The sequence below is a fragment of the Pararge aegeria genome, chromosome 11 (assembly GCF_905163445.1).
Source record: "Pararge aegeria chromosome 11, ilParAegt1.1, whole genome shotgun sequence".
NCBI classification, from domain to species: Eukaryota; Metazoa; Arthropoda; class Insecta; order Lepidoptera; family Nymphalidae; genus Pararge; species Pararge aegeria.
The window spans coordinates 4,427,303-4,448,804 of record NC_053190.1 but is presented as its reverse complement, the minus strand read 5'-3'; the positions used below and the strand labels follow the sequence as shown (position 1 = coordinate 4,448,804).

The 21,502-nt window shown below is 36.0% G+C and overlaps 1 protein-coding gene across 1 annotated transcript in view; it reads right to left on the bottom strand.

The window, feature by feature from the left end:
- Nucleotides 1-21,502, bottom strand: part of LOC120627228 (ATP-binding cassette sub-family G member 4) — a 46,794-nt gene that overhangs the window by 9,874 nt on the left and 15,418 nt on the right. Inside the window, exons 2-5 of the mRNA XM_039895108.1 lie at nucleotides 4,800-4,970; nucleotides 1,703-1,839; nucleotides 913-1,058; nucleotides 56-294 (exon numbers count right to left, since the gene is read on the bottom strand). Of these exons, the coding sequence (XP_039751042.1) occupies nucleotides 56-294; nucleotides 913-1,058; nucleotides 1,703-1,839; nucleotides 4,800-4,970 (693 nt within the window). The remainder of the gene's footprint in view (nucleotides 1-55; nucleotides 295-912; nucleotides 1,059-1,702; nucleotides 1,840-4,799; nucleotides 4,971-21,502) is intronic.

Below are 21,502 nucleotides of genomic sequence, written 5' to 3'. Positions count from 1 at the left end.
TAAATTAATATTTGTTTCGCAATGTTACTTAAGAGTGTTAATAAAATTTACTTACTATAGTCAGCTGGGTTGTGATAAATAGGGCAAGGAACTCCGGCCTGCTCCACATACGGCACAAGATTTGTCGTGGTCCCCTGGTAAAGGCAGTTTCCAGCTGCTAGCACGTAGACTTGGTCGAACAGGGCGAATAACGAGGCCGAGGGCTGGTGTACCGTGCACACAATAGTTCGACCCTGCTTAGCTAGGCTTCGACAAAGTTGTACTACTTGGGTGCAGGAAGAGCTGTCCAGCCCTCTGAAATGTATTAATATGTATGTCAGTACATAATTATCGTTAATTAAGAAAAAACACACAGAAATAAAACGGCAAACTTTACAGATTGGGAGAAAACATAATTTTAGAGGGCCGCATTATTGGAGAAAGATTTAAAGATATTTTTGACTTTGACTTTGACTTTGGAGGCTTTAAGAAATCTTTATTGCTCATGGTCTAATTCTTTTCAGGAGCATCACAACTATGGCCCAAGATGCAAGGTTTTTATGCAAGGAAGCCCTGTATATAAACCCAGTATCTAGCAGTTCTTGTCTGGCCTGGGGGCCTGCTAATGAGGCAATTTTTCAGTACCGATCAGGATTAGGACCTTGACGTTTTAAGACGTAAACGGGGTCCACAAATGCAGGTTAAACGTAGGGATGCCAAAGAAGCATGCAAAAGCGATCCGTTGCTGTCTCTGTTAAACAAAGACGGTGCCATTAGTTTTAGTGGGTATTCTGGTTTCCCACAATTCTGGAGTCCCACATAGCTTTTTAGAAACAACTAAGATAATTTCTTCCTTGTTTTTGGGAAGCATGCGTAAATGCGTTTCCCAGCGTCAAAAAAAAAGGATTAGGACTTTTTATACCGTTGACTTACGTTGTGGGTTCATCAAGGAACATAATGAGAGGATTGTTGATGAGTTCCAAGGCGATGGACAGCCGTTTCCTCTGCCCACCTGAGAGTTGGGCTCCCCGGGTGTTCATGTGTTCGTACAGTCCTAGATTGGTGAGGATGTCTTCAATCTGTAAGTAGACATGCGCTTCATGTATTCTTGGAAATGACCTATGTTTAAAAATTGAACTTGAAAATAACTAAAAATTTAATGATATGTTGAACTTTTCGATCAATAATGTAGACACTGGTCTGGTGGGCAATTTTAGCCAGTGGCTAGTTAACACCCTACAAAGTTGTTCAATGCAATGGAAGCAATTTATTCCGGTTCGATGTCGCGTAGAACCAGATTCGGGTTTTATATTACTTCCATACCCCTCACAGATTAGCCAGGGGACATTGAAGTCAAGGACAAATTTTGAAAAATTCATTTAGAATTTATGAGAAAAACTGATTAACGGATATAGTGAATTCGATAGTAAGTTTGTTGGTTTGTGTTACTTTCACACAACAAATCTCACATTGCTGTCCTGCTACATCTCTATTTCTTTACATAGCTAAGGTATCTACACAAAAAGAACACACGGTCGAATCTAGTATATTGGTACTGGCCGTACTAATAAACAGACTTTAGAACAGGTTCTTAAGTTCGGTGCTAAGCATAGATTTACCGATACTTTTCATGCTGTTCTTAGCTCAATGTTGGCCATAGACATTCGAGACTGCGATTATGCACGACATATCAGGAATATTGTCGAAAAAAAGACCACCTTACCACTTCTCCTTTCTCGTATTTGTCCAATTTGGTAGGTAGCTTGAGGTCAGCAGCCAGCTCCATGTTCTCTCCCACTGTGAGTAGACCCTGCAATCGGTCGTCTTGCTGGATGTAGCACGACATTTTCTTAAAGCTCTCTGTAAAAAGGAAATAGTTCTCAATAAGCCAGATTTAGTAAGCTAAAGGCTCAAAGAATTGCTTGGTGTGAAGTTTACACCAAGTATCAAGTGTTATTCAAATAAATCGCAGTTTGTTAATTTTTTGGAAGTTCCATTTATGTTTTTTCTAACGGCCGATTGGCGCAGTGGGCAGTGACCCTGCTTTCTGAGTCCAAGGCCGTGGGTTCGATTCCCACAACTGGAAAATGTTTGTGTGATGAACATAAATGTTTATCAGTGTCTGGGTGTTTATATGTATATTATAAGTTTTAATGTATGTTATTCATAAAAATATTCATCAGTCACCTTAGTACCCATAACACAAGCTACGCTTACATTGGGGCTGGATGGCGATATGTGTATTGTCGTAGAATATTTATTTTATTTATTTATGTATGCTCCAATTCGAGATTCGACAAAAATTTTGAAGGTTACACTTACGGGCCCCCTCTTTAGTAGGGGCTCAATTTACATCACATTTCTTATTATATATAAAGCTGCTGATATTGAAACTATATTCATATTGCGGAAAAGAGCTGTACGGTCAATATATAAACTTAAATCACGTGAATCCCTCCGTGAACATTTTAAAGAAATAAGTATCCTTACGGTAGCCTCACAATATATTTATAACAATATAGTATTTGTAAGACAACATCTTCTTCGACAATGTCTTTATAAACAAAAAGTGGATATAAACAGTCGACTTACAAGAAATGGTCATAAATTAGTGAAATCTGCATATCGTCTGCGAAAGGTGCAGAAGTCATTTGTGGGACTGAGTATACGCTTTTATAATATGACTCCTAAGGTAATTTTGGACCTACCAATGCATCAGTTTAAATAATATGTTAAAACACATTTATTACAGCGAGGTTATTATACAATTGATGAATTTCTTAATGACAAGGTTGCTTGGAAGCATCCGGCTCCGCTTTCATCTCTCACAAGATAGAAAAATTAATTTTGAAATGTAAAATGTAAATTGTTAATGTTGGGAAAGAGCAACTGCTGAGTTTCTTGCCGGCTTCTTCTCGGTAGAATCTGCCTTCCGAACCGGTGGTAGAGTCACTACACACAGACAGACTTGACGTTTCAAAAGTGCTTATATTAGACCTACTTGAAATAAATGAATTTTGAATTTGAATTTGAATTTATTAACTTCAAGTTATCCCAGAAATTATAAATTCCTAAATTGCCCCTGCTGGGAATCGAACCTCCTCGAGGAGGTATTAATAATATATATTCTTATATCGTGATCGGGTTCATTTGTCTTGACGACGCAACGTCTAATGTCACGACATTGAACTGTTTATGCCGGCAAGAAGGTAAACACGCTTTTGAACTTGTGTCTATAACTTAATTTAGAAACTTGTTTTGAAAAGGTATTTTGTACCCAAATTATTCACTGTTATGTTTTTTTTTAAATGAATTAACGAATGTTTTGTAATTTTATCCGAATCGAATAAATGTATAGTTATTTTTAAATCTAAAGCTATTAATACATGAAAGCTAAATACTTTAAATCATCACGATTGAATGATGTAATAATTTTCTCTATATTCACAGAGACACTGGTCTTCTTAAACTATGATTGAGATACCCAGAACTAAGAACATACAGAATCCTAATTCAGCTATTACTGCATGCAGTGTTCAAAAACGGAGAAAACCACGGAATCTTTCTAGCTCACAAACTTTCCCATTTTCCCAGTTTCATGGTAAACGTTTAGAACATTAGAGGTAAAATAATTACATTCAATTGCTAAATGAATTAAGTGACTAACCGCCTGTTCGGGAAACACTACTAAAGTGGAGTGGTTTTTGATGCTTCAATATTAGTCGTGTACACGGTTTCTGTATGTTCTTAATTCTGTGTTTAGACCCAAAACCCAGAGGTTTATATAATCCTTTATATAATAATATTTTAATGAAACTAATGGGTAAACCTAAAATAAAACCTAAACACAAATAATCCTAAAGACAGAAGAATCTTTCTATGCACTTTTAACAATGCCCTCATAGCCAGTAGCGTGCACTTCATACATTCACAAAAGCACTGCATACCCATAATATTTTGTATAACTCGTATTGGAGGGGATTCTTTCCTTTTTCTGCCATCTACCTGCTTTATGCATACCCTGGTCGAAAACCCTGTGCACGCCACTGCTCATAGCTACCTAATATAGGTAACTAAGATTGAAATAACCCTACAAAGTCTCTATATAATTATTAAGATATCCTCAACATTATGAACCCATCACCGGCACATTACAGCGCACACCTCTTATCTTATCTGGTTGGATTTGAGTGTAGTGGGAGGCTTTGGCCGTGGCTAGTTAATACCCTATCTACAAAGACGTGCCGCTAAGCGATTTAGTGTTCCAGTGCGATCTCGCTTAGGAACCGATTAGGGATATTATAGGGACTAAGAAAATTTGTGCCGCAGTCCAGAATTCTGGCCCAACGTATTGGTACACCTTACGCGACTTTGAGAACATTATGGAAAGTTCTCATGCATGCAGTGCAGGTTTCTTCAGAATATTGTCCTTTATTGTTCAAGCAGGTGATATTTAATGGCTTGAAACGTACTTAACTCCGAAAGGTAAGAGGTACTCCGAAATGGAAGCCGAAGCCTTAATTACTGGGCTAATAATGACCTCTCTTTAGCTACCTGTCACTACAGAAGCCTCTCTATAGTCTGAGGGGGGGAGGGGGGGGGGGGGGGGTAGACGTTCGGGGGGAACGGGTTTCCCGTGCGTCTAACAAAGCCAATACAGGGACATGCCGTGGTGGTTTTTAGTTTGGGTATACCCCTTTATAGGGGGAGTCCCACATAGGCTCCGTCCTGCCCAATTGTCGGAGGTAGCAATAAAGTTTTCCCACAAAGATAAAAGAAAAAAAAGGCTATGACCTCTCCCCGATTTATACAATACTCACTCATTATTCTCCCTCGTCCATTGATGAATATGGCACCACCGACACCCGTGGTACGGTATCCAGAGAGGACATCCAGCAATGTGGACTTGCCAGCTCCCGAGGGACCCATGATGGCGATCAGCTTCCTGGGACGAAATCGACCGCTCACCCCATGAAGGATTTGTTTGGTGCCTGTAAAACCGAAAAAGATTGTGAAGAAGTGAATGGATGACTAAAACTAGACTGTCTTTGCGACTGGTATAAATGGATATTAACCAGTCTTTTTTTATTTTCATCCTACTTGACGTTAGCCCTTGACTGCAATCTCACCTGGTGGTAAGAGGTAATGCAATCTTAGATGTAGCTGTTAGGGAATATAGCAGATATAATAAATCGGTTTCTGCGCGACTTGGTACCGGAACGCTAAATCGCTTAGCGACACGTTTTGTCAGTAGGGTGATAGATAGCCATGGCCGAAGCCTCCCAAAAGACAAGAGAAATAATAAATTCCGAAATTGCTCCTACCGTCGTGAGGACGTTAAAATTTCATCAGTCTTAGCTCATCAGTTCCAAAGCTCGTCACAAACCAACTACCTTATTGGAGGCGGAGTTATAGAGCTTAAACCAACTAAGCTGCTCCATTGTGGATTGCTACTCCAATGTGGAGCTTTAGCTTCATTTGTTAGTGACAACAACCGGGACAGACAGCTAAAGTTGCTCTCTAAGATAGATAGAGAGATAGTTTTAAAAAGAAAAACCATAAAACCTATTTACTTATACCCCGATCCGGAAATCGATAGCAGAAACTCGTAGTTCGTCGTCGAACCTAGTTTTTGTTTGTTTGTTTATAAAATATCTTTATTAATTAAATAATTGTATTACAGTTCATATCCTGGAGACTAGCCTAGGTTGAACAAATCAATAATATACTTACAGTTTAGCAGGTTACAACACCTTTTTAAAACTTTACAGCATATAAACTTAACATTTTTAACAACTTATTGAGCCACATAACAGATAATAATAACTTGTTTTACGTAGAACTTAGTACAGACGTACGTTTATATAAAAATTAAATGCATTGAACTGTTAAAGATATTAATCCTATATTTTTAAATTAAACGAGGGTAGCACTCGGAACTATGCAACAGTTACGTACAAAGCATTCACTCAGTCGTCGAGGAAGTAGTGATGTGGTAGTCGGTACCGATTGTACTTATCGATATATGATAAGTCTTTATACCGGCTTTTGCCAATTGCGGACACAAGCGAATTTTTATGTTTCTTATTACAAACTATATAGAACTTTTTGGATTGCCCCAGTATGAAAGCTTTCAAGGTAGGTAACTTAATACGATTATGTAAGGACGAAAGATTGGTTCGGAAAGAGGTATTATAAGCGGATTTTAATGCTTTATTTTGCACTACTTGTAGTTTCGTATAATTCGAATTACACGTACTACTCCAAACCGGACATGCGTAAGTGATGCAAGGTCTTACTAGTGAAGTGTATATTTTAAGTTTGGTGTTAGGCCTTAGATTTGATTTTCGGTTTATAAGTGGGTGAACCGCGCTAAGTGCTTTAAGCCCCTTGATTCTTGAATTAGATAGATGCTCCGTCCAATTGAGTTTTTTGTCAAGAGTCACACCCAGATATTTAATTGATTTGCCCCAAGGAATCTCATAACCAGCAATAGAAATTTTTCTGTTAGGCAACTTCCGGCTTCGCGTAAAAAGTATAGCTTTAGTCTTACTTTCGTTGAGTTTTAATTTCCATGATGTAAAAAAGTCACCCAACCCCTTTATGGCCCACTGGAGTCTACTAATAATTATGTCTACGTCCTTAGATGAGGTAAACGATGCCGTGTCATCAGCATAACACGCCAAATTTGTCCACGGTTGTATGGGAATATCATTCACATAAATTATAAACAGAAGGGGGCCGAGAATGGAACCTTGTGGTACGCCAGCAGGTACAGCTCTTGGTTTTGAGTGACTTTCACTGATATGTACCTTAAAGGAGCGACCATCGAGGTAAGATGACACTAATTTGGTCAGACTAACCGGAAAACCCTGCATTAACATCTTATAGAGTAGTCCTCTGTGCCAGACAGTGTCAAATGCTTTCTCTAGGTCCAATAAGAACATCCCAGTTGAGCAACCAAGGTTTAAATTATGGGATACGTGCTCAGCGACTCTGGCTAGTTGTTGAACAGTGGAATGATGTTCTCCGAATCCAAACTGTTCGTTAATTAGGAATGTTTTGGCAGTCCGTAACAGCTGTTTATGTATTACTTTCTCAAACACTTTGCCCACCGCGGGAAGCAAGCTTATAGGCCTGTAACTAAGTGCTATAGCAGTGTCTGTGCCAGATTTGTGTATGGGTATAACTTAAGCTCTTTTCCATATGTTAGGAAAGTAAGACATTCTCAAACATGTATTAATTATTTTAGTTAAATAAACTACGGCCTTCCTGAGCTTTAGACGTCGGAGGTATTTTTTAATTTCATGGGGTTTTACACAAAATGTTACTCCCTCGCATGCTTCTATCCCGAGTGCTTCTACTAGGTCATTCACAACTAAGTCCATATTGCTACTCCAGTTAGACGTTAATTTCATATTCTGTTGAAATGTATCAGCCAGTATCTCAGTTTGCAATTGGACGTCGGATACCATAGTACCGTTGTGTTTTAAAGGAGGAATAATTATAGGTTTTGCTTTGAACTTTCTAACCAGGTTCCATAGATCATTTTGGCATCTATCGGCTTTAGCCAGTCTCTTTGCCCAGATCTCATCATTATGCTTGGCAATGCAGGCTACTATCGATAGTAGCCTGCATAAAATTAATTTGGGTTCGTAATGCTCTTTTTTCCAGTACTGTTATTTGTGTTTGTTTCCGTTTACGAAGTCGATTTTTCTTTTTTATTAACCTTCTAATATAACGCGGTAGGGGTACAATTGAATCGCAAGCAGTCATAGAGGGTATTGCTATGTTTTTAGATTGATGGAGCAAATCGGTAAAATAACTAATGGCCTTTTCAACTTCAAATGTATTTGGCAGTATGTGTGATGAGAGTTGTAAGTTTCTGTTAATATGAAGGCGATATAAATCCCAATCGGCTTTGCTGTATACATATTGTAGTTTACTGACACGATCAAAAGATAATAATATGTCAAAGCAAACGGGTAAATGATTTGATGACAAAGCGGTGATGGCTATGGGTTGAGTTATATCTGCGAGATTTTTGGAAATAACGAGATCGGGTAAGGTAGGTGTGAAATCAGTTTGATAATGGATTAATGTTGGTGCTAAGGGTGCATGTAGGTTGTAGTCATTGTTTAATAGATAATTAAATAAGGCATTACCCCGACCATTATTAATGTTTCCGTACCAAAACTTATGCCGGGCATTAAAATCTCCCATAAGAAGAACTTTACTGTCCATCTTAAATAACACGTCTAGATCACTGCCTTTAAGAGAAAGATTTGGAGATTGATATATAGAGACTAAAGTATATTTTAATGCTGCAAGATTCAATTGAATTGCAACCGCTTCAAGATGTTCAGTTGGTGGTACACTAATGTGTGAATGTTCGATATTAGCTTTTACTAGTATTGCAACGCCTTGCCCACGTCCAGAAATATGTTTATCTTGTCGGTAGCATTTATAATTAGGTAAGTTAAAGTGTATTTGTGGGGTAAGCCTGCTTTCACAGATGGCTATCACATCAAAACCTCGTTCATTTACAAAATCAAGTAGTTCCGAGCACTTACCTCTTACGCCATCGGCGTTCCATAACATTACACTGAGATTGAAACTGTTAGACGTAACGTCCTAGATGAGTTAAAACTAGATACACTTTATCAATTATTGATGAACTGGAGGATAGTTGTACTTTAACTGCTTTAATTGCTTTCAGTATTTCGAGAATCTCTAAAGTGTCTTTATCCTCAATGGTCAACGCTGTAGGTAGGGACTCAGTACCAGCGTTACCTAAATCTCTTGTTTCCTTTTTCTTAGTGGATTTTGCTGCTTGCGCCCATGACAGCTTGCTGTCTGTACCTTCATGATTTATTGGTGTCAGTTCGATTGGGTTCAAAAGTGGAACTTTGTACATTAATTGTTTCTCTTGTGGTTTTATGTGTGGGTTATTTCGCTCTCTTAACTTCCGTAGGTATTTTTGACGCTCTATGCACTGACTATAGTTGGCAGGATGATCTTGTCCACAGTTACAGCATGTAGCCTTTTCATCTGGATTTTTCTTCTGACAGTCTCTAGTGCTGTGCTGCTCGGTGCATTTGACACACCTGGCTGGCAGGTTGCAGTTTCTGGATGCATGACCGAAGGCTTGGCAACGAAAACATTGTGATCCCAAAGTGGCAGATTTTCTATATTTCCGAATCTCAACGACACAGCTGCAGAGATACTTTATTTGTCTAAATTTGTTAATGTCACTACCTGCTGGTAACTGGACAAGAAACGGGGGACATGTAACAGGTTTGTCCGGCGATGTCTTCAATTTAGTGATAGCTATGTCTTTGAAGCCCATTGCATGTAATTCTTGGGGAAGCTCATCTTCAGCGAAAGATGGTAGGCCTAGTATCACAACCTTATAACTCTTTTCATCCTTACGGGTGTATGTATGGAAATATGCGTCTTCATTAACAAGCCCCTGTTTGATCAACTGGTGACTTCTGGCAGTACTGCAGAGCACAGCAACATTGTTTCTGCCTCTATATTGAAGGGCAAAATTTTTGTCATATTTGCCAATCATATCTTTAATAGTGGCATGCGTCCAGCCTGACTTGATTGAGATGATTATGGGTGGTATGCGACTAGTCCTCTTTATTGTGATTGCTTCTTTGTATGCACTAGCTTCAGAATCTAGCTTTTCTTCTGTTGGTAGATTACTGAAACGGTTTTCAGTGACCAGTTTGTGTGGATTAGGTACATTATGCCTGGTGGCTGACTTCTTGGGTAAGCTAAATTTCTGATCATCAGCTGGTCTTTTTCTTGACTGGTCAATGCTGGACGAAGGCTTCAGTAGATATTTATCCATTATCGATATGTATATCGATGATGATTTTACTTTTACTAGTGATGACTAGTTACTTTTGCTTTTGAGGGTAGATCTCTTAAACAACAAAACGAATTTTATGCGTCCGATTGGCTCAATGAGCGAGATAGAACTTGATGAAACTTGATTCGTTGAATTAAAATGACTTATACTACGATTAGTATTTTAACTACTTTTAGGACTTTAATTTTTCTTTGTTTCATTAATTCTTATATAAACCTATTTTTCTATTTTCGCATAGTCTAAGTATATTATAGACCGTGGGCGAACTATTTGAGCGGATGGACTGTATCAATGTATGGTAAATAATTATATTACAAGTTTTCCGAGCCTTCATAAATAATCGATCAAAGTCCATTAGAAGCCGAGATAATAATGATTAAGTATAATTAAATATAAAATATAGTTAATCGTTATGGCTAAAGTTATTAATGCAATCAAACCACGTTACTCGGTGTGATCAGAAAGAAGCTCAGACATCGATGCCTTAAAAGAGCCTAGACATTGGATATACTTAGTTGAGTGTGCTTAGGAACTTCACAATATTGTTCCTACGTGTCTATTTTTAACCGACTTCAAAAAGGAGGTTCAGTATTTTTTTAAATTTATGTTACCCGATTACTCGAAGACGCCTGAAACGTTATTAAATATTCTTTTTTTGTTTTAAAGGGCATACTTTCCAGGTGGTCCCATTTAAAATTTTTCGAAATCGGTCGAGCTATTATTAAAAAATCAACAATAATGTAACCCAAAGTAGCAAATTTTGTATGCGGTGTATATTGAAGTCGATTTATTTTAATTTAAGAATAATTTATATTACAGTAAGTAGTCCATTTTGTATGTACATAGGTTGTTTCCGACTACAATATAACTTTTTTATACACTTTTATTTTAACAACATAGAGTAAGACAGTAGAATTTGTTGGCTTATGGCTTCATAGCGATTTTTTCCAGGCAACCTAAGGCGTAAAAAGAAAAAACATAGAAAAGAGGTAGATGGTGCGATAAATCTTATATTTTTTCATGGAATTTAGTAAACAGGGGGTTTCGGGGGCGATAATAGATCTAGCTAGGATTCATTTTTATAAAATGACATTTTATTCGTGTTTTCCGGTAATAACCGATTTGGTGCAGACGAAGTTGCACTGGTCAGCTAGTAATTATTTATTGCAGATATAAACATATGAACTTCAGAGGGCATTTCCCTCTGAAGTTCATACCTTACCTCGGCTTTAAGCTCAATTTCGTTTGTTTTCCTTTACCGTTGAAGCAAGCGATATTTTAATTGCTATAACTTGGAAAAGTTAGAGGTGGGTCCTGGGATTCGAACTCGGCCCTCGAAAGTGAAGTCGGAGCCCTACCCACTGGGCTATCACCGCTTCGTCCTAAGTTTCAGTAGGTTAAAAATTTGCTATATTATTTATTTATAATATTATTTGACCTATGCGAAGTATGTATTTATGTGTTTTCTTCCGCTACTACAAATGAGACGATAACCTTTCTGTGCGTCACTTGTTGATCTTTAAGCTCACTACTTTTGTTGACCAAGCGAAGTAAAACTGAGATCTCTTGTTAACATGGGCAAAATACTGTAAAATGACTACCGTCCAATTATTACATTCTACAGTAAAAAATCAGAAATGAGGACATCCGTAGAAGAACCAGAGTTACCGACATAGCTCAGCGAGTCGCAAAGCTGAAGTGGAAATGGGCGGGGCACATAGCTCGGAGAACCGATGGATGGGTTCCAAGGTGCTGGAATGGCGACCCCGCACAGGCAAACGCAGCGTTGGTCGGCCCCCAACGAGGTGGACAGACGACATCAAACGAGTCGCTGGGAGCCGCTGGAAACACGCGGCCCAGGACCGTGGATTTTGGAACTCTCTACAAAAGACCTACGTCCAGCAGTGGACTTCAATCGGTTGTAGTTATGATGATGACAGTAAAAAGCCTTGTACCGTTTGGTGACGGCATCTGGCTCCTCTTCCCATTTAAAGTCAAACGAAATCTGTAGTATTAGTATGTTGTTTTTTTTTTCATTTTCTATTTGCATCGTAAAGGAGAATGCCGGATGTAGTATGGTACATAATACTTATAAGGTGCCTCCTTGGAATTTATCTAATTTTGAAGGGTTTAATAATTACAATACATTACCAAAAACATTAAAACTCTAGTTCGCCGGATTTCAGAGTTACATGCAAATGAAGTTCGTGAATTGAGGCTATTTTTGACACATGCGATCATTGTAAGTACCTATTGATGGTACTGTTCACAATATATTAGAACCACTAATCTATTTCATTAAAAGATTTTTTAACCGTCGAAGTTAAGACTTGGGTTTTTTTTTTAAAAATAAAAACTTAATTTTTGATACCAGTTTAAATGAGGCACCAAAACCGTGTTCCGGCGTGGCCCTTTTGTTTTTTTGTATTATTATTTTGTAGACATAAATTTATGTTTGTAATTATTATTAAGTTATAAGAACGTAATGTTTGTATTATATTTGTTATTTAACAATAACTTACCCATAGAGTATACAAACACTACGTCAGACCATGTCGCTGCCTGTCCGCGAAATCCCGTGACCTTTGGTACCTACAGAAAATCGGCGTTGCAGTATTCCTTGGCAGTTACTGCCATGGTGCTGCGGCACAGACTGCGTAGGTGACCCCTTGACCACAACGTAGCAACTAAATTATTGTATTTTTTTTTCTTTTTCTCTGTTCTCTTGTTGTTTTAATTTATTTATTGTGGTTAATAAATATTTTATTATTAATATTAAACCCATAATCACTACTCTGGAAATTTGCTGTCTAAGACAGAAATACGCATGGCTGTAAAACTTCCCGGGACGAGCTCTGCCACAAAAAGGTCTACTACTATCAAAAGCTCTGCTACCGCAACGCTAAATCGCTCGGCGGCACGTATTTGTCGGTAACTAGCCACGGCAAAAGCCTGAACCAGACCAGATAAGAGAAAATGCAGAAATTATAAATTTTTAAACTGCCCCAGATTAAGAATTTATAATTTCAAACAAAAAAAAAACGATAATTTAAATTAGTTCTGATAATATTAAAGCAATAATAATTATTCACGCTGCAGAACATGTTTTTCCTGGTGCAATATTTCAAATGGATCATTGAGAGATCACTGCAAAGAAGTTGTTTGTGACAAATGATAATGACTAATAGACGTAAATTCCCCACCCGCAACGGCAGGATCCATTAATGTCACATTATATCTTTAAATATTATGTCATAAAATGTGTACAAAAAACATGGTTAAAAGAGCGAGGCTTTTTCTTCTTATTAATTTTTTTCAATATAATATGCATTATTACCGGTATAATACGGTTCACGGAATTAATGATTGAATATAGTAAGTACCAATATTTTGCCGTACGAGGATAAACCTTGGTAGTTTACGCGGTAAAAGTGATTTATGACTTTATACATCATTTAAAAACTAAATAAAATAATGATAATGACTAATAGACGTAAATTCCAATATTTTTAAATTGCAATATTTTTTTATATAACTTAAATTTACCTTTACAGAATGAAGAAATTTTTTACGGAAATAAGACGTTAAATAAGTAACAATATAATGATTAAATATGTAATAGATATATTACGTTTTAGATTTTATTTAGTTTAAAATAGTTTATTTTAGGTTATATTTATGAAACAATTATTTTAAAGAATAAATAAATATTTCTTTCGAATAGACGATATATTAATAATAATAATAAAATAATTTATAAATTTAGATAAATAGCCATAGGTATGTAATAGTAAAAACCTACGATATAAAATGTGTTTGTTTTTACAGTTGGTATGTTTACTGTGTGTGATTTTAAAAACTTATCAATTATGCATACAAATGTCTTCCGTGGTAATACAAAAGAATCTTAATAGCACAACAAAGTAACATCAATTATGCATTCCTATGGACGGTTACAATTTATTCACCATCATAATTTGCAGGCTCTCATAGGACAGTGGAATATAGGACTTTGACCCACCATGCTTCTTCAATGAGATCTTTTTCCACTTTTTTCTTAGATTGCTAGGAGCCTTTAGGAGTATAGCAGTTATATTAACCCATATTATCGCCTAAACTGTTACTATACGGTATGGTATCGGAACGCTAAGTCGCCTGGCAGAACTTTGTCGGCAGGGCGGTAACTCGTAACAGCCCGAAGCCAGGCCAGACCAGAGAAAAATAAGGAATTATAAAATCCGGGACCTTCCACTTAAGAGAAAAGGATTGTGGTTAGCAAGATGCCAGGGAGGTTATTACTAACATAATATTAAATTACCGGGTCTTATGAGTTGACGTGCCCGATTTCGCACGGGGAGTGGACATTGGAAATTACCTAAATCCGGGTTGGTTGATGTCCAGACAATATTATAACAATATTCGACGGCCGATTGGCGCAGTTTGCAGCGACCCTGCTTTCTGAGTCCAAGGCCGTGGGTTCGATTCCCACAACTGGAAAATGTTTGTGTGATGAGCGTGAATATTTTTCAGTGTCTGGGTGTTTATATGTATATTCTAAGTATTTATGTATATTATTCATAAAAATATTCATCAGTCGTCTTAGTACCCATAACACAAGCTAAGCTTACTTTGGGGCTAGATGACGATGTGTGTATTGTCATAAGTATATTTATTTATTATTTAATAGAATACATTAGAATTTTCAGCTCGACCCGAGATTCGAACCTGTGATCATTAGTACTACAAACTAATCAGCCAGGCAGCTACTGGACGAGTGATGGGCAAAAGCGTTCTAACAATATTAAGAAAACTCATACACTATTAAAACTAATTGCTAAATTGTAAACTTTATATAAACAATTATTTGTAATTTTTCTGTATTTTTATATTACTTTTATGTACAATAAAAGTGAAGATAAAAATAGCTTGCGAATTTGTCAAGCGAAAAGGGTGAAAGTCTTCGTTACACAAATTTAAATGACTTTTACCTTTGTTCCCTTTTATTTATTTCTTGTGTGCAATAAAGTATTTTTGATTGATTGATTGATTCGTCCGTGAGATATCACGGCAATTTTTTTTAGGCAATAACAAGTAGGTACTTTAATGGCATGCAGTCCATAACTTTTATGTCTATAATAGTTTCCATAAGGAAGGCAAATAATGAATTTTATAGCCTATATTCATATAACCTCTATTTTTTTTAATTCTAGGCTGTGTCACTACGTGGTTCTTAAGCTTTCTATTGGTAAAATGATGAATAAAATCGGCCGAGTAGTTTCGTAGCTTATTGGGTACAAACAAATAAACCAAAAAGAAACTCTTAATAATATTAATACAGATAAACGTAGCCTATGTTACTCCTTATTAGATCAGCTACCTTCCAAACAAAGTTCCGCCAAAATCGGTTCAGCCATTTCAGAGATTAGGCGGAACAAACAGACAGAAAGACAAACAAAAATTGCAAAAAAAAAATATTTTGGTGTATGTATCGTAAATTCATAGACTTACATTAAGTAAAAAACGGATATTTCAATATTACAAACCTATACTCTAATTTTATTATATGTTGAGATTTATATATGATAGAACATCTTTGGGGTCTTAAAAATATCTTGTCAATTGTGAGATAAGACCTTGTGAGTTAAGATGATATTCCTTTTCAATAGCATTCATAAATTAAAGCATCATTTTTAAACCAACCTATGTCCTAGGTTCTCTACTGTATACAAAGTTCACTTTTGATTAGCTAATTGTTTTAAAATTAGATATCACTGATGAACTTTGGACTTTATTGTATATCATTTGTCGAATATATATTATTTATGTAGGTAATTCGTAATCATTCTACTTGACCAGTGAGATGCTATTATTTCTAGAGAGATACAATTTTACCTGTAAGCATCTGATTGATATAACAACAGTACTAATTAAATACTTAAAAGCAATTTGTGACGTAAAAATTGTGTGTCTAAGGTACATATGAAGTAGAATTATTATTTAACTACTTCATAGAATTGATTTTATTCGCAGTAAAGATTCCAATGACATAGATTTTTATCGGAGTTCCGCATAGCTTCTGCCAAGGTTGTTTATTTTTTATTACTTTTGTTGCCTACATCTAAGTAAAGCATAAAATAAAAGTGAAAATATTTGCAAAGGCAAAGCTATTCTTAACATAGATGATTCCCCTAACATGTTGCTAATTTGAGTAAGTTATAACTATAAAGTTCCGCCCTTTTTGAGTTAAGAAGAGCCGCTATTAACAGCTATCATTAACCTCAGCATGGTTCTGTATAAATTCGGTCTTTCTTTCTCAGTCTTTGACCACTCTCATGCCTGACCACCTCTCTTACTTACTACCTCTTCACGCCGGAGCGCTATCTTATCTTATCTCTATTGCCTATAAAATAGCAAGACTAAGTAGAGGATGCAAGAATCACGTCTTGTAACGTGCTGCCCAGTGACCATCAAGCTGGACCGGAACGGGAGGAGGTGAAGTCAAGTAAAAACGTGTCGTAAAAACGAAAACAAAGGAAAAAAAAAATTACTATTTCATTAAAGTGAACGCGGGAAGAAATGCGTTTTACTCTTTTAAATTTTATAGTGTATTCTTGGATTGAATCATACTTTTCAATATGAAGATACAATGCTTTGAAATGGGAAGAAGAGATTTATTTAGATGTTACAAAAGTAATTAAATCGTGCTTAAGCCTCATGTTAATGTGTTCCTTCCCAGTCCAGAGCAGTGGCGTGCATCTCATAGATGCAAATAAGCAGTGCATACCCTGACCTCAGAGCCTCTCAGACCATAAGGACGACTTAAAATTTAAAGATTGAAAAAAAATTATACAATTAATAGAAAACTATAAAAGCGCCATCTAGTTAAAACCGGCCGCACTTCTATGTAAATCAATGGACAAGTCCCGTGTCATGGTTTAGAACTAAAATAGACAAACTGCATAATATTTCGACTATATTTTAATTTTGAGTTGTAAACAGTATCCCTAAATAAAAGGTAACGCTTTAAATATAATTTAAATCTCATAAAATTTGCTGGGGTTTTCACGATTAAGTATCCATTGCCGGGCAAATCGTTTATTCGTCGCTCGAATTAATGCGCCGCGCCGCCGCGGTCTCCATAGAAGCACGGCGATTGAATGCATCTGTCGTTACTTGTGTGCACCAGCACACAAGGAAGTTCTGGTGTGTAGTGTGTATACACAATATTTGGCTCTTTCTATGTGTGCGAGTTTTCCAGGTTTCCAGTATAGGGGTTTCGCTTGTGTGCAAATCTTAAAAGCACTGCTTACGGAAATTTGAAATCCAAATGTATGCTTTGTTTTTTTATAAGCACAAGTAATTTGCTTTGTTTAAACGGCAATAATTCTTTTTTGTAGTTAAAAAATTTCACAATGAATTTTATTACATTCAAGGTCTTTAGAAATTTATAAGTACCTAATTTGTTCAAAAAGTATATTAAAATAACCAAATTAAAAGTTGCCGAATTATGTTAAATAAATTATTAACGTATACCAGGTGCCATTGGTAACTGATGAAGTAATATTCTTCAAATGACAACTTTTAATAGCATTTGTGTACTAAGAAAATATTACGGACATATTTTGACTATGATATTCTCATTATCGCTGGCGATCGCTCAGCGCTATTATTGTTTACCTTTTACCTTCTGTCATAACAACTTATATTCACCGAATTAGAATTAATTACTGTTTTTTTCGTTTGCTGTACGGTTGTTTGTAAATAGTTACAATTCTTATTGTTAACATTAACCTTTGTGACAGTGTACTGTTTGTAAATGATTGTGAGGAATATTCTTAGTGTAAGAAAGTTCTTATATTCGGCGTGTGATCTGATGGTTCAGTGTGCTTGGAAAATGTAGGTAAGTTTAGAGCTAATTCTTAAATAACGTTTAATTGAGATTATTCGTAAAGGAAGGAATGCACCTACAAGGAGCGGCACGTAAAAAGAGCTCTGACTGACTTACAGAAACAGGCGAATAGCAGTGATCAATGTTTTGTTTCATTATTTATTTATAATAATATGTACCTATGTTTGTTTATTGTTTACACTAAAAAACATTATTTAATGTAATTGCCGCAATGGCAGACAATTTTAAAAACTCGCTAGTCGGTCGTCTCAGAGCTTACTATACCTACTGGAAATAGGAGATGATGAGAAGATCTACATGGGTATCACAAACAATGTTAGGTTAGGTACCTACTCACAAATAAAATTATACAGTAACATCAAAATAGCATGTTCAGTACCTATTTTTTTATGCATACCCTGACCGAAAACCCTATGCACGCCACTGGTCCAGAGCAACGGTGCTCTGTCACAAAAAGCTAACTACTACTTCGAATTGATAAGATGATTGAATAAGACTGCACTGTTAATAAGCAGAATATTATATGCGTTTATTTTCCTCTTATTGCTCTTGTTATGATACTGCTCTATGGGAATAACCTCTCACTGGTTTTGACCTACATGTACACAAATGCTGATATAGGTACCATAGTGCAAAATTACGCAAAACCACAATAATTAGGAAACGATTTTTGTTGGTTAGCAACCTGATCAGTAATCACTATAAGTAGCAAATTACAACATTCCTATATACGGGTAATTAACAGATTACCTGCGATTTGTAATGCTTAATCTAATCTATTCAAAGGTGACCTGAATAAGTATTTTGACAAAAATAATTAATCTATATATATATAAAAGAAAGTTGTGTTAATTACACCATTTACGAACTCAAGAACGGCTGGACCAATTTTTATGCTACTTTGATTTTTTGGATTCCTCTTAAACCGGAATAGGATAGTATTAAAATATAACATTCATACAAAAAATGTTATCCGCGGTAAGAAGTTCGCCGGGACAGCTATAGTTGTTAATAAAAAGTTAAGAATACCTCCTCAAGTTTCGTAGTTAAAGTATATTTCTACTCTACATGAAATCTAAACCATATATTTTTTTAATTATTTAGAACAGTACTTTTGTCACATCATCATCATTATAATGGTTTATGTATAAGAATGTAGTTATTCGTATGTATGTACTAAATAGTGTAGTCCACCATTCCTTTTTCTTTATCGTTTTCCTAATCCTAATCAGAGATCGCTACTTAGCGATAAGGTCGCCTTTTGTATCCTGCTTCATTCTTCATGTGTTTGTTCTTTATTTTTATCGTTTTTCTGAGTGGTGTACAAATAAAGAGTATAAATAGATAAATAATATCGACCACAGGACGTCTACGGCTGGACATCACGTCAGCGGGCTGTATCACATGAACCAATAGTCTAACTATTGAATTTTTATGAACAAAAATAACGACAGATAAAGAAAGTTGAAAATTGAAGGGAGATAGAGAAGTGCTTTGTTTTCTTTTTTTATAATAATGTAAATACTATGCTGTATTCTGATTTAATGCATTCATTTGTTTGTAGTACAGTATGTACTGTTGTGAGGTTGTTTGTTTCCACATCGGCATTGTGTGCTGGTAGGCAAATTAACATCTGAATTAGCAAAGAACTTTGGCCGTAATGTAAGTATAGAAAATAAACCTCATGGTTAAAAACGTGTAAGATAAAAAATAACTTATGAATAATCACAAAAAAATAACAATTATATTTGTCTTTGTATTATTTATTTATATGCAGCATAATAACGACTGGGGACAAAAAAGGAGGAGGTTAAACTTAGATACTTTCGAGGTTCCTTTGTCATCAAGATAGGATAAGATTTTTGGATCCCATTGATTTCAAGGTAAATTCTAAAATTATGTAGTTTTGTTTTGTGTGTGTGTTAAACGTTCTCAAATGAAACAAAATCTGAATCAGAAAGTCATCGAGGTCGGTTAAAAAAAAAAGCAGGCAGATTCTTCGAGAAAAATCCGGCAAACAAACTCATTGTTTCACATATACATAAGTGTTTCCGTATATTGTTAATTGTTAATTTTCTTTACTAAAACTTAAATAAACTTTATACTTAACATATTTACCTTTATTTTATTTTATAAGACATAAGTATTGTTCTTATGTAAAAATTTATACCCTATCTATCTATTCACACTCGAACACTGAAATGTCCACCTAAACAACAATACATGCGTCGGGGCTAAGAAAGCTCGCCATTAAAACTCACATAGGGTATGTGAGACTTTATGGCAATACAATCCTCGAAAGGTGCTTAAATGCATTCTCGATCCCAGAAAATTAAATAAAAAACAGGGTTGGTTTTGGTTATCCGTTAACATTTTGGGGTAGTCTATGTATCGCAATGTCGTGATAAAAATTTTTTTTTTCGCGTAAAAGCTATTTGTGATGATACTCACTCGTCTATAACTGAGTAACATTTTATTTAATTTTTCTTTTAATGTAGAATACATTTTTATTCCTGCGTAACATTTTCAGTTACCTACTCCTGGATGGATGGAGAATTCATTCAGTAGTTTCAATAGTTAGTTCAATTCATTCGTGGTCATGACACAGCAGACACAGAAAAAATGAAAAAAATAAAAGCATTATGCCAAAATTTCTTTTTAAATATCTCTAATATACAGAATTCGACCTGTTACAGTTTTGTTAAGTATAGATGGTTTTGTTTCGCAAATATCACAAACAATTGCCCAATACTTTGTCTTTCCGGAATACCGCAAGCGTTTCCATGTATTTGCCAATATATTTGGGCGCGTCCTATATTCCGCGGCTATCAGTGATGTACCGCGTTCACTGACTCCGCGATAAGTGTTATTTGTGTTATGAGTAAACTTGGTGAGTGGGCAACACGTGCTCGCACGCATTCGTTTTGCACTGTTCATTCTCACAATAGCTATTGTTATAGGAAATCTATACTAATATTATAAACAGGAAAGATTTTTTGTTTGTTTTTTGGACCGAATAGACTCCGAAACTACTGGACCGATTTTAACCATCTTTCACCAATATAGAGCTTTTTTATCCAGACGTTACATAGGCTATTTTTATTCTCACGAAGAATTCCGAATTAATATTAATTTCAGTCTTAAAAATGGTATTTCTAAAGCAAACTAGAAGAAAAAACGCCTGTTTTAGCATATTTAACTCGCGTGAAAACGCAGGGAACAGCTAATAAGCAATAATTTAAATCGTTCCCAAATACCTATAATTTATACGTTTAAAAGTAACGAAAAATATGTGGATCCTTTTTGTAATAAAACACAGGGTTTACTTTGTTGGTACACACAACACAGCTAAATAGGGTTGAAGCGCAGTGGGTAGGAGCTCGACTTCACTTTCGGGGGGCCGAGTTCGAATCCCAGCACGCATCTCTATCTTTTCTAATTATGTCCGTTTTAAGTAATTAAAAATATCACTTGCTTCGACGGTGATGGAAAACATCGTGAAGAAACCTGCATGCCTGAGAGTTCTACATAATGTTCTCAATGGTATGTGGAGTCCTACAATCCTGCTGCATGGACTACGGCCTTAACCCCTTCTCATTGTGGGAGGAGACCTGTGCCCTGTAGTGGGTCGGTAATGGGTCGATATGATGATGACGATGATGATGATATAGCTTTATAAGAAGACTAATTGTCGTGTTTCTTTATGTTGACAAAGGCGTGTGAAGTCTATTATG